Below are 16,818 nucleotides of genomic sequence, written 5' to 3'. Positions count from 1 at the left end.
CAAACACTGATGGTCCAAGTCATAAATGTTAACGTTAGGAAACAGGAACCTACTACTACACACCAATCTATCTAGAAGAGATAAATCTTTGGCAGAAATAAACGTCTGCACCAGAGAACAGTACACAAATAAAGGAAGGGCAAATGACCTAAAACAGGTTGCATTGATTTCATTATTATTATTAGATGCTAGATGCCAAAGACCAGGTTGTTAGCCTAAACAAAAACAGGCATTCTTTCCAATTCATGGCAGCAGAAGACTGAGTTGCATAATTTACTTCTGATAACTGTGCTGAATTTATCTTTCACAAAGTTAACTTTCTGAACTACTTTTTACACAATCTACAAAATTACAGATTTTTAAACTGTCATACTTGAATTAATAAGTCCTATCAATTAAATCTAGTCTTCTCTAACATACCTCTATCAAATCTTTATGAACACTATTTGTATTCATAGGCCCTTTATTGCATATCTCAATATAGGAAATTTTCTTCTGAATGAGAGAGAGAGAGAGAGAGAGAGAGAGAGAGAGAGAGAGAGAGAGAGAGAGAGAGAGAGAGAGAGAGAGAGAGAGAGAGAGAGAGAGAGAGCTCTGACTTCCTTGCATTCATGTTATGACTCCCCCCAATGCATTTTTTTTTTATACGACAACAGTCTCAGGCCAATTTTTGCAAGTTAAATTCCAATCTAGAGTTAGGGGGAATCTTTTCAAATCAAATTTTTTTCAGTGGATTCCAAATCCTCAAGCAGGCTTCCATTTATTATGCTTGAATTTACACTTTCATAAATGTGATGTGCTTCCCCTTTAAATTCCCTAATAACACTTCCCATCCATTCTTTCAACTATCTAATTAAAACTTATCACCCATTTTTTATTATCATAATAAAAAAACTTTATTTGCTTGCATGTAAAATATATGGAGAAATTTTGCATTTCAGATCCAAATTTGATCAACACAAAGATAAAACCAAGAAGGCAACATGTGTGTATCTCTAAATGGCAGGGTCTGGGCCTTAAAATGTATTGATTTTGATATGCCTGCTCTAAAATAAACTACCCAATAAGTGCATAAATTTTAATTTGCTAGCACTGTGAAGGCTAAATCATGTTCAATAGGCTACTGTCACTAATCACATCAGAGACTCCCACCATAAAGTTCTGAATTTCTTAGGAGTGGCAATGAACAGACGGTGACAACTTTATGTGATCACAAAATTGCTCCAGCTTTGGAGAAAACCAGCAAAAAATAAAAAAAAATAAAAAGACCTTCCTTACCAGATGCCTGAGATTCCATTGGCACGTCATTTTCATCTAGCTTTTGAGTGTCGGCATCCATCTCTGAGGGATTCTGATCACTGGCTTCTTTCTCTTCTGAAACTGCCTTTTCACCATCCTCCATTCCACTACTTTCCTCCTCTTTTTTTTCTTCAGGCTCTTCTTTTTCAGCAGCTTCTTTTTCTGCTTCCAACTTTGCTGCTTCCTCAGCCTTAAGAACACAAATAAATTACCAAATACAAAAGTAACTTTATTTCATCAGTAACAGATAGTTGTTATTTCAAATAAAATTTCTCTGCATCAACTCAAATTTCAAACAATAAAACATTCAAACTGAATGCATTGGAATGTGAAAAAAAATTATAATTATGTAAAGGAGTATGGTCAACAGTCTTACCTCCTAAATTTTCATCAGAGAAAGCAGTGGAAGAAACCCATATATTAGTTCAAGCATCACCATTATATTAACAACTTGCTAATCATTACCATCAAATCATCAACTGAGGTGAAGGAATAGACATTACAACTGTATTGTTAAAGTACATTATGAATTAATAAAAGAAACATAAACTTTAGTTAAAACTTCAAATTGCATTATTTCAAAAGCTCTCAACTTTTTACTATTAAAACCATTTATAATCAAGCTTTACTGGAAAAAATATTATAAATACATCAACGACCACATATATTTGTAAGACTAACGTTTAATTACTTACAGTTAGAGACAAAGACAAATGAAGAAAAGGGAAGGAGCTAAGGCAAAGCAGTTAGGGTTAAAGGGACTAGGTAAAGAACCATGTCCTGCTTTAAATGTGCTGCATAAAGCACACAGCAAGGAGCTACCACCCAAATAGAAAAAACCACAGCATGCTATTCCAGGTAATTTACAATATTCATTCATACTACATGAACAGCTATACTAATCATTTTAGCACTGTATAAAGAAAAAGCTCTACATGCCCTCTGTTACTGCACCACCAACCCACTGTAGCTAACATGAACCTCAACAGGTTCATATAAGAACTAAAGTTAATATAGGTCAATTGGGCAAGTCTTTTTCATTTGCCAATAGACATCTTTCTAAAAACACAATTCCAAAATTTAAAATAACTAAGAAAGAGGGAAATTGGTTAATCCCCAAATACAAAAAAATCATGAATAAAAAAACACTCACCCTTAAATTATCCTGGTGACAAGCAGGATGGTAATTCAACCCATCAACTTGTACAGCATTTCGATATCTCCATTCTTCTGTCTCCTGATGGAAGAAGCAGTGGAACTTATCGTGACATGTTGGACACACCTCAAGAGAATAACTGCTGCCCTCTGGAACGCAGCCACTGGTTACAGGTACACTAGGCACTTCTTCCTCTGTCTCCATCATTTCCTCAGCAATTTCGTTCTCAAACATACTAGGCACTAGCAAAAAAAAAAAAAAAAAAAAAAAAAAAAATTCAAGTACTGTAAGACAGTATCAGTAATACTCTAAATACCTAATTGAGTTAACTTATTTTAAGCAGAGATTAATAGCACATGCAATCCCACGCCCTTAATTATTAATATCAGAATTGGTAAAATAGAAAAATAAAAGGGGAAGGTAAAGTAGTGAGCTGTTAATCAGCTCAGTGGTCTGGTAAAACTATGGTATACTTACTTACTTTAGCCTTGCAGAAAATGATATGTTAAATTCCAAATAGGCACAAAAAACTTCCCCTCTATACAGTTTATTTCACTTTCAGGAATTCACAAAATTTTCTCTCAATGAAAGCAGCCACTTTCAGAATATTATAAGAAATACATACCTCTCTCTTCAAGATCTTCTATTTCTTCATACTGCAACCAATCATCAATAGAGAAATAGAATTTACGAGTATTGGCTTTCTTTGTAGACTCCTGCTGTTTCTTGTTTTTTCTGAAGTGCCAATCAAGATGATGGGAGTACTGCACTGTCTGCTCTGGTGGATATCTCAGGCCACAAGATGAACACTGCATTCCTCTATAAACTGATTCTATAACCCATTTCCGACGTCTAGAAAAAAATCGAGACATTAAAAGACTTTTACATATACATAAAATGTGTAAATTAATTTTTCAAAAAGTTCCATTGTCAAAGTCAAAGAGACCTCTTCAGATTAGTAAATTTTTTACAACTTTAAGAACATTCATTATAATAAAGTGTAATTTACATTAATGGACAGCAACCTTTTAAATAAATCTGTACAACAATAACCTATAAATGTATCTAAGACTGCAAAAGGAAAAAGAAAAAATGATACACTTATATTTCAATTTTCTTACAGAATGTCAACATTTAGACAAGGCTTCTGCTTTATTTTCCAATCACCATTTTTATGCAATCTGATAGCCACTTTATCAAACATAAAACATATCTTTATACGATAATATATAAGTGAATTTGAATACTACAAGTCTTATTCATTCAACCCTGAAACTCCCTTCAGGCATAACAGTTTTGACTAAAGGAATAATACTTACTTTCGCAAGTTTTCAGAGCGAAATACCATCGCAATAGGTATATTTTCATCCGCCTCTCTTTCTTTTTCTTCCTCTTCCTCCTCTTTCTTCTTCTTTTCTTCTTTATCCTTGTTATTTGAATCATTACCAATCATTCCCAAACGTTTCAAATTAGCAAGAAGCGACTCTAATGGTATGGCTGATACTGGGGGAGGGGGAGGTTTGCTGACACTTGGAGGTAATTCAGTGGTAGTGTATGAACCATAACTAGCTTGAGGCACCAATGGTCCAGGAATAGGCGGTGGTGGTTGGTTGATAAAATGATATAATGGTGGCACAGGTGGTGGACCTTGAAGAGGCACTGCGGGATTTGCTTGAGGTTGCGTAGTCGGTTGCTCAAGAGACACTGGTGTATTTTGTACAAGTCCTTGTGAGGTAGGGACCTGTACATCTTGGGGTGGTGGTGGAATGGGTCCTGGAACAGGACCAGGCACTGTAGTTGGTGGATGCAATCCTGGGAAAACTGAGCCTGGGTGACTAGGAGAGCCTTTGTGTGATGGGTCTTTCAGCGTGGGTGGCTGAGGAGGACCATGTATTACTGGTCTTTGTATAGGTGGACCTCGTGGAGCTGACCCTGGTGGCATTGGTCCCTGAGGTACTGGACCTTGAGGTCGAATACTAGGTATTGAACCTGGAGAACCCTGATGAGGTCTATCAAATGGTTGTGGCAGTTGCCCAGAGGGCAGCATGGGTGGTACACTCACAGCTGTGTCTGGAACTCTTGGTGCACTTAGTACTTCTCCCTCCATACCTCTGATGGCCACTTGCCCTGGGATAATACCATGAGGTAAATTACCAAAGCTAAGAAAACGTCTAAAACCCCGCACACAAATACTGATAGGCAACCCTCCAAACTCAACGGGAAATTTCTGGTTGTTAATTGTGACAGCTTTAAGCGCATCAACGAACTTAATAACAAACGCTCTTCCATCAATACTAAATCTTTGAGGTCTTGCATCTAAAAACAGTGTGACAAACTTAGTAGCTTGAATTACTAGCTGTATCATCCCTGCAACAAACTCAGTATTCCTGATTGGTCCTATATTAACATTTGGAGGTTTGCCTTCTAAGGCTATGGTATGAGGGTTACCATCAAAATGCACTGTGACAGGTTCACCACCTATGAGACAATGGTAGCCAATGTCATCCAGTAATATTTCTTGTGATGGAGGACCCAATCTTACACGATGTTTCTTTCCAATATATGTGAATTCTTTATAGTCCTCTCCAATCCGAAGATTCATTCGATATTGTCCTCCATCAAAAACCACAGTAACTTGTCCATCACCAAACGTAAGAATACGAGGGTCATCCCATTCCATGAAAACTACAGCTGTTTGTCCATACGTACGCACTTCACGTTTCACTCCATCAATCTCAATCTTCCTTGTAACATTGTCTCTATCAACTGTCTGTAAGTACTCATCCGACAGGAATGGGAGTTCTGGCTCTCCAGTCCATTCATCCTCCAATATTTCCCCTTGAGCCCAACCACGACCACCCTTCACATGACCCCTCCCTCTTCTACCTCTTCCTCTTCCACCCCTTCCCCAGCCTTCTTCATTTTCAAGAATTGGTCCTCCTCTGCCATTACCACCACCTCTTCCTCCCATCATGACCCCTCTAGGGCCCATAGGCATGTCACTTCTCACAAAACCTCCTCGGCCTCCTCGTCCAAGATTATCACTATTTGGATGACCTCGACCAACACCACCTGGACCTCCTTGTCCACCTGTACTTGGTCTATGCCCACTCTGAGGACCACCAGGTCTAGTGGGTGGTAATCCAGGGTGCCCACCTGGAGGTCCATTAGAATGACTGCTTGGGGGAGGCCCAACTGGGTGTCCAGGGTGTGGTGGCATACCACTGGGGTGCCCATTAGCAGACCCTGTTATAGGAGTACCCTGGGGTCCACCACTAGCAATAGGAACTCCAGTGCTACCTGGAGGTGGTCTACCAGGTCCACTGGAAGGAATATTTGATTGAACAAATGGATCACTCGGATCATCACCTCCTGGTACATTCTCAGAACCTGCCAAAAACAAATGCTGTTAATAACAAAATATAAACCCTACTGTGAACCAAGGCCTTCAGAACTTCATAAATCATCTTTAAATTGGTATAAGGTATAAATTACTTCAGCAAAAACTACCAATGCTACAAATGTTAAATGAGTACTATAGTGAAGATAAACTCAGTACATTTAGATGCACAAATTAAATTGAAGATGTGAACTACTGTATTGCATCAGGATAATATTACATGACAAACATATATTGTAGTACAATTAATTTCAATATATTAAATTATTAGTGAATTAGATAAAAATCGTAATAACAGATTATTCAAGAATCACTAAAGAGTGCCTCAGAACAATTTCATAGAGGAAAATGTAAAGAGCCAAAATATGCTATTTTCTATCCATTCAAACTGCAAAATTATTTGAATTTCAATTAAAATTCTTCATAAGTCATCCTTGATCTATTTGAATGAATCATACATTTCTGTTTATGCAATGTCTTTTGAATCCAAAAAGACAATATCCACACTAACCTAAAAACTTTACATTTTATACATTATATAATTTAGCATTTTATAGATAACCAGATTCTAAAGAAAATTTCTATTTGGTTACTATTTTGAACATAAGTTTTATAAATGGATTACTGAAGCCTTTACTGATTCAGAAATACTCAACTTACTTTATTTTACCTTAATTGTTTCAGTTCATATTATTCTGAAAGCAAGGTAATGGCTCTACTTACATACATTTAAATTGTTCTTCCTATTTAGCCATCCAACTAGTCCAACAATACCTTGCTTAAACTTTTGTCTGTCATATAAATACAAATACCGTATCTGGTGGCATACAAGACGCATGGGCACATATGACTTACTCCCACTTCAGCGGTGCATATTCAGGAAAAAAGTTCTTAGTGTTCTGGTTTATGATCCCTTATCCGAAATTCAAAAAACCAAAAAGCACAAAAACTGGAATCTTTTTTTGTGGAGAGTAGAGCATCAGCCATAAGGTTCGTTTGACCCACCACCAGCTGAATTAAGCCACCTAAAGTACTTGGGTGTGATATGGGGTGAGGCTTGTATGCTACCAAAATTTGCTTAAGAACTGTTGGCTCCGGTTCCACTGTTTCCCTAACAATATCCATTTGCCAACAGTTCGAGATTGTGGCGACCACATCCCAGGTATCTGATTGCCTCCCAGGCATGCTCCCCAGTCTGTCACTGAAATGTCTGAAAACAAGGTGAGGTCTGGGTTCATTACCCCTAGGGATGAACCTGTCCCCAGCTTGTGATGATCCTTCCACCATGCTAATGTCGCCTGAAGACTTAATGGGACCGAACTGACACTAAATAGGAGTCTGGCAGAGATTTCTTGTCCCAAGTTGCTCTCAAACAATGCTGAATTGGTCGCATCCTGAGCCAAATTTTTCCAGAGATGCCATGTGTCCCAACAGAGACAGCCATTGTCCTGCAGGAAGCTTCCTTAAGGGTTGAAATTCTCATGGAAGTGATAAGGAAAAATTGTGTATTTGTTTCTCAGATGGAAAAGCCTGACAACTGCAAGAGTCTATCCTCACCCCTAGATAGAGAATGGATTAAGTTGGAATCAGAGCAGACTTCTGAAAATTTATCATGATGCCCAGCGATTGAGCCAGGCAAAGTAACAGATCCTTGGCCCTCAGAATTCAGTTGAAAGAGTTGGCCAACATTAGCCAGTCATCTAAATAGAGCAGAATATTCCCACTCCTAAAAGGTAACACCATTCCACTACTGGCACTAAAATCCTCGAGAATACCTCAGGTGCTGTACACAGGCCGAAGCAAAGAGCCCTGAATTGACATACCTTCCCTGCAAACAAAAATCACAGGAAAATGTGTGCTTGAGGATTTATTGGAATGTGGAAATAAGCGTCCTGCATGTCCACTGATATCATCCAGTCGTTCTTCTGATTTGCCATTAGCACTGTGCTGGATAATTCCATGGGGCAAGGGAATAGACGAATGAATGTGCTGAGTTTTGACACATTTAGCACTGGGCACCACACTACAAACGCCTTTGGCACCAGAAAAGTCGGCTGTAAAATCCTGGACAGTTTTCTGACACTTGCTCTACCGCCTTCTTCCCTAACAATGATACCACCTCTTTCTGACGTACAAGAAGCTTTTCCCGCTGATGAAGATACGACGGAAAAGCAATTGGAGACGATGTCAGGGGGGGGAGATAAAAAAGGAATTACATAGCCTTCCTTCAGTACCTCCACCACCCTATGTTCTGCTCCTAAGTCTCTCCAAACATGCCAGAAGGCCTGCAGTTGGCCACCTACTGGAACCTTAGGGTTGAAAGCTTCATTTCTATTTAAAAACCTTAGCAGCTTTGCTTTTCCCAAAGCCTGATGTGGACCTATGAAAGGTCTTGGCTGCCAAAGACGAGTCCTGAGACAAGGAGGATCGAATCTTGACTGGAGGGCCAGAAGGATGAGAAGGAGCAGGCCTTTTCATGACTGCCTTAAAAGATTGTCTGATAAACTCCCTACTTTCCTGTATGGAAATACCCTCCCTTATAAATAGAGACAGATTAAGAAGGAGAAACCAAAATTGCCGCCATCTTTTGAGTGGGAGAGCTTTAGAAAAAAGATAAGAGCACAGTTGTTCTCTCTCCTGGATAAGAGCACAATTGTTCTCTCTTCTGCAAGACCCAGCTAGAGAAAACAAAAGACTACTCGCCTGCCGCATCTGACATAGCCTTGTCCAGGCAAGTCAAAAATTTTAATGACTCCTCCCAAGCTACCTATACCAGCTGGTGCCAGAAAGTCCTTAAGTTGACACAGGGAGGGAGCAATTGTACTAAGCAAAAGCTCAGCAAATAATAAGACCTCAATAATTCTCAGCAAAAACTTGGACAAAGCCTCTGCCTCTGCATTAGACCAAAGCAACTTGCCTATCTCAAGAGCACGTCTCTTTATAGGATCGAGACAAGCAAAGAAATCAGAATCGTCGACCGAAGATGGTTTAAGCGCCGGTTCCGTGCCTGTGTCATAAGAAGCAGCTCCCCGCAACTTCAAAAAACCGGGACGACTAGAGCTGGCAGACTTGAAGGAAGCTTTGTGAGCCAGAATATGAGATATTTCATCAAAACACGCTCTAACTGAAGGAAAAAGCTTAGGCTTCTTCAAAGAAACTGGCGCCATAATACTAGAAGACAACAGAGACATAGTCTCTAAAGAACTTCTTTCCCCCAACAAATGAGAATATAGCGAAGCGCAACACTCCAGCGAATGTCTAAAGACCAAAGGAGACTCTTCTGACACAAACTCCTCTTCCACCTGTTGAGGAGTCAGGGACAGCAGCCAACTCCTCGCAATGAAACTCCGACTCGATGGAAGGGGAGTGTAGGAAAAGTAGTCTGCAACACTCCACCTGTGGTGAGACAAGCCAGCAAAGCAGAAGATGAAGCGCTACCATGTGTCAAAGAAAACGGGAAATGTTGAGAAGAGGGAGGAGGAGAAGCATCCGTGACACCTAACTCCCCCACCTCATTCGACCAGCTTAAGAACATTCCCAGACGACAGCTTTAGAAAATAAAGCAGCTAGAATAGCATCTAGCTAGGAAACAGCAGTATAATCTGTAACCATGCGATGGGAAAAAGAAACATTAACCGAGTCACAAGACTCTCCAATAGCCAAAGAGACAGCCTCTAAAAAACAAGCAGGTGCATTTCAAAGAGACAGAGGAATAGCAGAGAAAGTTTTAGAATAAGAAGTAGAAGTAGGCAATATAGGTTAACAATTGATGCAGTCAACATAACAGAGTCAGAACTCACTATAAGCATATTATTAATAACATCTATACCTACATTCTTATTCTCATCAGTGCTAACAACCTCACTGCTAGCTATCGATCATGGCAAGTGTCTTATCTGCCATCAGATACGGAACTCTGGGTGACCCTTGTGCCAACAAAAGTGACTCAATAGTCTCATGAGATATTTATAAAAATTATCTTTATCCCTTACCAGGCATTTGTGGTTGAGGTGTTCTCATAAGGTGTCTATCACGATCCCGGGCTTGTTGGATCTTGTCTTGTTCCATCAATGTAACAACTGTAGTAAGCATTTGATTGTACTGAGCCATGTTGATCTCCCCTCGCTTCCTTTGGTCCTCTGCTTGATTCAGTATGACCTATTTTTTTGTTTTAAGTGGGAATAATAATCAAATTTACAGTATAACAATCAAATTTACAGTAATAAGTTCAAATTTACAGTATTAAATCAAATTGTTTTAAGTTTATAGTTACGTCAGTAAACCGTTCTGTATACTTATTCCTGGCAACCTAACATTTAATTATATGTATTTAGAAGTTATCAAAAAATCACGAAAAAATATTCAGGGCAATAAATTAAACATTCGGAAAAGAAGAAAATAACCTAACAAAATAGTCACACTCTTTATACTACAAATTTTTAAAATTTGGTTACGAATGCATTACCGAGCAAGTAAAAAAATCGCCATATCTGAGCTAACCTTATAATTCTCTCTCGCAGTTTCCACCCTCCTTGGGTACTCCAGATCTTCTACTTCTTCATCATAGAGTTGACGTCTCCCTTCTGCAAGCATACAGTATTGAAAGTTTTTTGAAAGTGTATCACTACCATCATCATATTTATCAACATCCACATATTGTATCTATAATGAACTGAAAAATAGCTTGTAGGAAGAAAAGGCATTATTCACAATCACTTATCAACATCAATAAATGCTTCTCATATTAAGTAAATTTCAGTGCACAATATTCTGTAAAATTCTTTAGGCACACAATAAAATAATAATATACTGTATAATGACCTAATTCTTTAATTTTCAACTGTTATGAAAAGGCACTAACTTCAGTCTCTTGTATAATTAACCTAGCCCCATAGCCACACAGGTTTGATACTGATAAATTATGCACTTGAGCAAGTACTGAAACTCTGATAAAACAATGCATACTGTAATCCACTCACCAACAAAATGTAACACCAACTTAATTATGATTCAGATATACATTTCATGATTTGCTTGAATGTTACATAAAATCTGATTAATATATGCTTACATATTTAATGACTAACATGGATATCTTAAAATCATCTGAATTATAAATTTCAAAAAAGTTCATTTAAGTTCACATACATTTCTCCTCTGTTATGCAGTAAAATTATTAATAAGAAATAATTATCTATAACACAGCCTTTTTGACGATAAACTAGCGCCTCAACTTAACAGACACTTTGGGGGTCTGGACTCTCTGGTAAGTTACAAAGTCTGTTAAGTAGCAAAGAGCCTATATCATAGCCTGCACTTTAAAATTTCCGCGATATCTTACAATTCCACATAATTCCTATACAAAACTAGCCTTTAATTTACTCCTAAAGAAAACTAACCTGTAATTTACACTTAACATTTAATTTAAGAGATATATTGTACTTATTTTTTACTTATGAGAGGTTATAAATCTGAGTTTCTTGCAGAGCTAACCTATGCCATATCATAATAAAAATAGTAATAAATATAAGCATAAAGATATATTAGGAACAGTATGAAAAGTAAAATCTTAAGCAAGGAGAAATGGATTTCTTTTCTTAATAATTCAGAGGCAAAAATAACAGCATAATATAATACTAACCAACAGATGGTCGTTTCTTCTCAGTCTTGAAAGGAAAATTTATATCTCTTATTCGTAATGGAAAACCATGCTGCTGGGCCTCACTTAATTCCAACTCTTCAGCTTCAAGAGAAATACTTCTTTCAGACTCTGGAAAAATTAATGACTATGCTGAGATACCACATATAGGAACCAAAAATATTTGCAAAAATCTATGGGCAACCTTGTACCTATAGTGCAACTAAGGTAATGTAAAGTACTCCAGCCTATAAACTTGGAAAACCCCATTCCATGCCCATGTGTTTCATATAAAGGATCACAAACCTGTACAAGCATCTGAAGGTGGAACTGGGAGAAAACCCCAAAGGTACACTAAAAAGTAATAGTTATAGAGGTAGAACAAGACTCCAGAAAGGAAGCACTGACTGCAATGTAGCTGGAATTGCAGGGACTCTGCAAGGCACACTGTAAGTGGTATCACCCTATGGGATACTAAACATGTAATATCTCCATAATCATACGAGTCCAATCCTTTACCAGTCTTATAATCAAAGAGTCATGCAAGTTCAATATAAAAGGTTCGTGCAAAAAAAAGTGCCCATTTGAAACCACTTCTTCAGAAAATTAAATCCATGATAACATGTATCAAAAAGATTCATGTGTGACACTTGGAACAAAAAAATAGCAATTATCTTCAATCATGAATAAGAAATTTTTAACCAAATGCCTAAATTTCTTAAATGTTAGGGGCTTCTAAAAAACCAAAAGAACAAAATTGCAAAAAATATCACCTGACTTCCAGTTAAAGTCATTCAGCAAAACAATAAAACAACAGCTTCAAACACTGACCTGATATACTAGCTTGACGCATGTACTCCTTAAACTCTGGATTCTTCTCTCTGAATTTCTCCCACGAAGCTGCATGTGGACTATTAAAACTTGGTTTTCTCATTCGATTTTCTGCATTTCGCGCAGGAGTATTCATTGAATCTGGAGGGCCCATGTCTCCTTTGAGATCTTGATTATCTGGAGAGTTTATACAAGCCAATGGGTCTCTTGGATCTCTACTGCTAACATCTCTGCTGCCTGATGTTCGTTCATCTTGGTCTTTTCCACCAAAAGTTGGCGGTACAACAGGAGGAATGTTGGGCGGTGGAATCTGCATAGGTCGTGGAAGTATCTGACGATAGTCAACATCTTGGTTGCTGAATAGTCTGAAAAGCATAGAGAAATTATAAACTTCTGAAAACCATAAACTTATAATACATCATATCCCTGAAATATCCTTAGAATCACCATTCTTTACAGCATAACGTACAGTGCAAGCCTCAATACCCTGTGTTGTTGATAGAAATCAAATACATCTAACTTCTAAATCACCTAGTACAACATTTTTCATACTCTATTTTGCATTTACAATGCATTACTAATTATTTGACCATTCTGTGAATGTAAGTCCTGGATGCTACATAGTACAGTAAAATAAACAGAGCAATCAGTAACGCATGCAGATTCAGATACCTAGCAGCAATCATAGTCAGAATCTGTGCATCCATTGTGGTTAGCACTAAAATTCATCCATCTGCAAGTGTTACTACCTGGCACTTTTTTCTATGTTTAAGTCTGTGGTTTCTTTAAATCCTTCATATTTTGTCTATTTTGCAAGCACAAACAGATGACTAGCATATATCCCTTCCGTTCAGAAACAAAGGGATAGTACCAATTTAAGGGTGTAGAAATAACAATGAACTACCACGTGGTTTTCTCTGGTCTGATGTAATTTCTATGAATTTTTGTATGTATGCCTTCTTATTTGTTCAGAAAAAAAATAAAGCTCATATGCTTCAATTCTAGCTCTAGATTTGCAACAGCTGCATTCCCTATACTTTTGGGAAGTTCCAATGTAGGCATACCTTGCTAATTAGTGAGAGAGGCTAGTTATTTTCCTTCATGTTTTAATAATTAAGGCTGTCCTGTTTAATTAACTGATCAGTAAACCTGTTAATCTTTCTGCCATCTGTTGTGCTTCCTTAATCAAAATCCTACTAAACACCTTTCTTAAAGGCTGTCCTGTTTAATTAACTGATCAGTAAACCTGTTAATCTTTCTGCCATCTGTTGTGCTTCCTTAATCAAAATCCTACTAAACACCTTTCTTAATCATTTCACATTTAATTTTCTGAATGCACAAGCTGTAACTGCTGTCCTTTCTTTGACTCCTTCCTTCCATAACAATGTTGAAAAGCCCTGTCTCATACCAACTTTTATACCATGACAGGCATTATCTAACCTACATGTTCTACCACACTTCACTTCCATCATAAAAACTTTTAACACCTTTTAACACTTCCATCATAAAAAGTTTTAACACCTTTTAACAACTTACCTCCTATACCACATACCAACAACCCTAACACTATGTCTATAATTTCTAACAATCCTTTTCTAGGTCCATGAATGACATTCAAACTACTCACATAATTGTTTTATAACAAACACATCCTCTTCACTATCTATCAGTCTTCCTGTCACCTGTCTATCTTCCTCAATCAAAATCCTATCGCAAACCTTCCTTGTTAAACTATACAACATCAGGACCTTATAATTCTTACTATTACTGCTATCATTTTTACATTCATACCAAGGAGGAATGATTATTCTCCCCAACCCTTCAGAATCTCTCTCTCATTCAAATTCACACTGCAAATCCTGGCCAGCCATTCAATCACACAATCACAGCATTCCCAAGTACCACCCTAGTAAATCCACCAACTCCTACTGTGTTGTCAACCTGTGTCTTCAACAGTCACTTCAACAAGCATTCTTAAAGTTACTCTAACCTAGCGAATTCTTGCATCATTTAGCAATGCCTCTTCCGCTATCTACAAATCTTCAAAATACTCACAATGTTGACCCAGACAGCACCTCTCCATTTCCATTTTTATTCTAAGATCCATGTATTCAAAGACCTTTTTCTTTATGTACTGTAGAATATGACTTCAAGTTCTTCTACACAGCTCAACTGGGTGTTAATGGAAGTGGGAAAACTGATTAATTTTCTGGTTGGCAGCTATGACTCGGTATGCCCAATGACAGTGATGTGCTAGGACAAAAGGCCTAAATGAATCAAAAGGAAAACTAAGCCACTTGCGTCAAGCGAGGGATGACTACACAGATTCAGAAACTGGTATAATCTGAAGAATATAACAATTTCCAGAGAGGCAGCACAGCCACTTTTCCAACAAGTTATTAAATATGACATAACTGGCCTGTTTAGGAAAAGACGTTTGCAAAAAAACCTATATCTACAAATAATACAAAACACGTGCCAGGCCTTAAAGCACTGAAGGACAAATTAATGCTGTACTGTGTAGCAATGTGAATGGCATATGATAAAGCCTGGTGTTGCTCTGTCATAAATGAAAAGAAATACTCTCTACTGGTCTTCAGGCTACAAAACGTAAAGGTACCAAATTGATTCACCAATGCCTCATCCCACCAGTGAAAAAGGATTTGGCAGAGGAAAAGTTGACTTTTGGGGATTTATAAGTAACAGACAAAGCATCTAGCCATCCTCAGTTGATTAGCACCAAAACTGACCTTACTGTTTCAGACAATTAACCAGGGTATCACTACATCAGTCACACCTCATGTAATCAGCAGGTATTCACGATGATTTGAACAGTAATTGATACTGACCCTGATTATTTAAATCACTGACTGCTGGAAAAATTCACCAATGCTGAAACTAAAATCTTAATCATAGGAGAAATGGGTGAATAAAAGCCAGAAACGGGAAATGAATGCTTCAAGAATTTGTGGAAAACATGTTGCATGACTACAGAGGCTTTCCATGCATTTACTGATGTAAGATAACCAGAACAGCACAAGTTGGTGGTGAGGTATCTGTCTACATGTTAAGAGCAAGAGGTGGATGATCACATCACAGAACACAAAGTTGGAAATATAAGGAGCTGGACAACCTTTCAAGTCACACACAAAAATAGGACAAAACCGAAGATAAACTAAGTAATCAAACACTTGAAGAGATGGCAAAGTATTTCAGATGACACCAAATGCAACAAAGATAATGGCTTATGATTATGTAATGGAATGCAACACTTGCTTAAGTGTCTGATAGCAGATGCATTGAAACCTTTCCAGCATATACGTGATACACAAAAAAGCTAAAGCAACAACTACCTATCACAAAGTATCTGTGATCCTTATGATAGTCTGTCATGAAGAACTTTCCAGAACTAACATCACAATGGCTACAACATCACCCCTCTCTATTCATTAATCGTAGACACTGTAAAGTATCATATCATGGACCAAGGTAACTAGAACCCAGAATGAAGACACTGGTGAGCACCTACAGAGGGTTCAAAGCTCAATAAGTACATCTTGCTATAGGTGGTGTTTGCTAGCTGCTATCACAATATTATAATTATGTTATATATTCATACAAGATCTCAGCAAGATTAATAAAATCTAGTATGCATATTTCACTGAAAATGGTTACTCATGATTGCAGGCTATACCCATAATACCATGTGTAAGTATAAAGCAGTTTTGGTACCAAAGACAAAGTAAAATATGTAGGTGATGTGCTTACAAAATAAAATGAATCTGATGACAATTAGATAATACTGGAAGCAACAAATCATCAAAATGGCAACAGTACCACTAACACTAATACTACTATTACATAAAACTGACAACCATGGAACACACTGAGAGAGAGAGAGAGAGAGAGAGAGAGAGAGAGAGAGAGAGAGAGAGAGAGAGAGAGAGAGAGAGAGAGAGAGAGAGAGAGAGAGAGTTCATGAACAGATGTGCAGTTCATTACAGCAATAAAGTTATAATACCCGTGAAACACAACTATATACAAATATAAGTTTTGCCTTTAGAAGAGAACATCTCATCACTTACAAAAACGACATTCCCTCAAGTTAGCTTTTCTTATCTTATACTAGGCATTTTGCATATCTGTATTAATGTTGAAAATATAAGTATTGTAGTGTTAAAACAAAAGATAGGAAAAGAAAGAAAGATGTTCAAGAAGACTAACTAAATTCAATAGCTTTGGACATGTTATAGATGGTGCGCAAATTTCTTAAATGTTCATTTCCCATGCCACGTAAATACCAATAGTAAAATAACAATAACTACACCTCTACTTAGTGGACTTTTGTACCTATCAGCTATAAGCCGAGTTTTCCCTCTGCTACCAATTTAGGTGTGATAAATTTTCAGATAAATCTTAAAGTGAGTGTCAAGTGAAAAGTACAGATTAGTTTAAGTTAGAACTTCGTGGAATTGCTGTTAATTATATCTACAA

The 16,818-nt window shown here is 37.5% G+C and overlaps 1 protein-coding gene across 4 annotated transcripts in view; it reads right to left on the bottom strand.

The window, feature by feature from the left end:
- The window catches only part of LOC136843356 (pre-mRNA cleavage complex 2 protein Pcf11-like), a 67,562-nt gene that overhangs the window by 15,467 nt on the left and 35,277 nt on the right, over window positions 1-16,818 (bottom strand). For all 4 annotated transcript variants that reach the window (XM_067111664.1, XM_067111661.1, XM_067111662.1 and 1 more), the window contains 8 exons: window positions 12,325-12,689; window positions 11,497-11,625; window positions 10,356-10,438; window positions 9,848-10,013; window positions 3,775-5,845; window positions 3,081-3,307; window positions 2,453-2,697; window positions 1,279-1,489 (listed from right to left, as the gene is read on the bottom strand). In XM_067111664.1, coding sequence (XP_066967765.1) covers window positions 1,279-1,489; window positions 2,453-2,697; window positions 3,081-3,307; window positions 3,775-5,845; window positions 9,848-10,013; window positions 10,356-10,438; window positions 11,497-11,625; window positions 12,325-12,689 — 3,497 coding nt within the window. The remainder of the gene's footprint in view (window positions 1-1,278; window positions 1,490-2,452; window positions 2,698-3,080; window positions 3,308-3,774; window positions 5,846-9,847; window positions 10,014-10,355; window positions 10,439-11,496; window positions 11,626-12,324; window positions 12,690-16,818) is intronic.

Source organism: Macrobrachium rosenbergii, chromosome 11 (assembly GCF_040412425.1).
Source record: "Macrobrachium rosenbergii isolate ZJJX-2024 chromosome 11, ASM4041242v1, whole genome shotgun sequence".
NCBI lineage: Eukaryota > Metazoa > Arthropoda > Malacostraca > Decapoda > Palaemonidae > Macrobrachium > Macrobrachium rosenbergii.
This window is presented reverse-complemented; position numbering and strand designations above follow the sequence as displayed.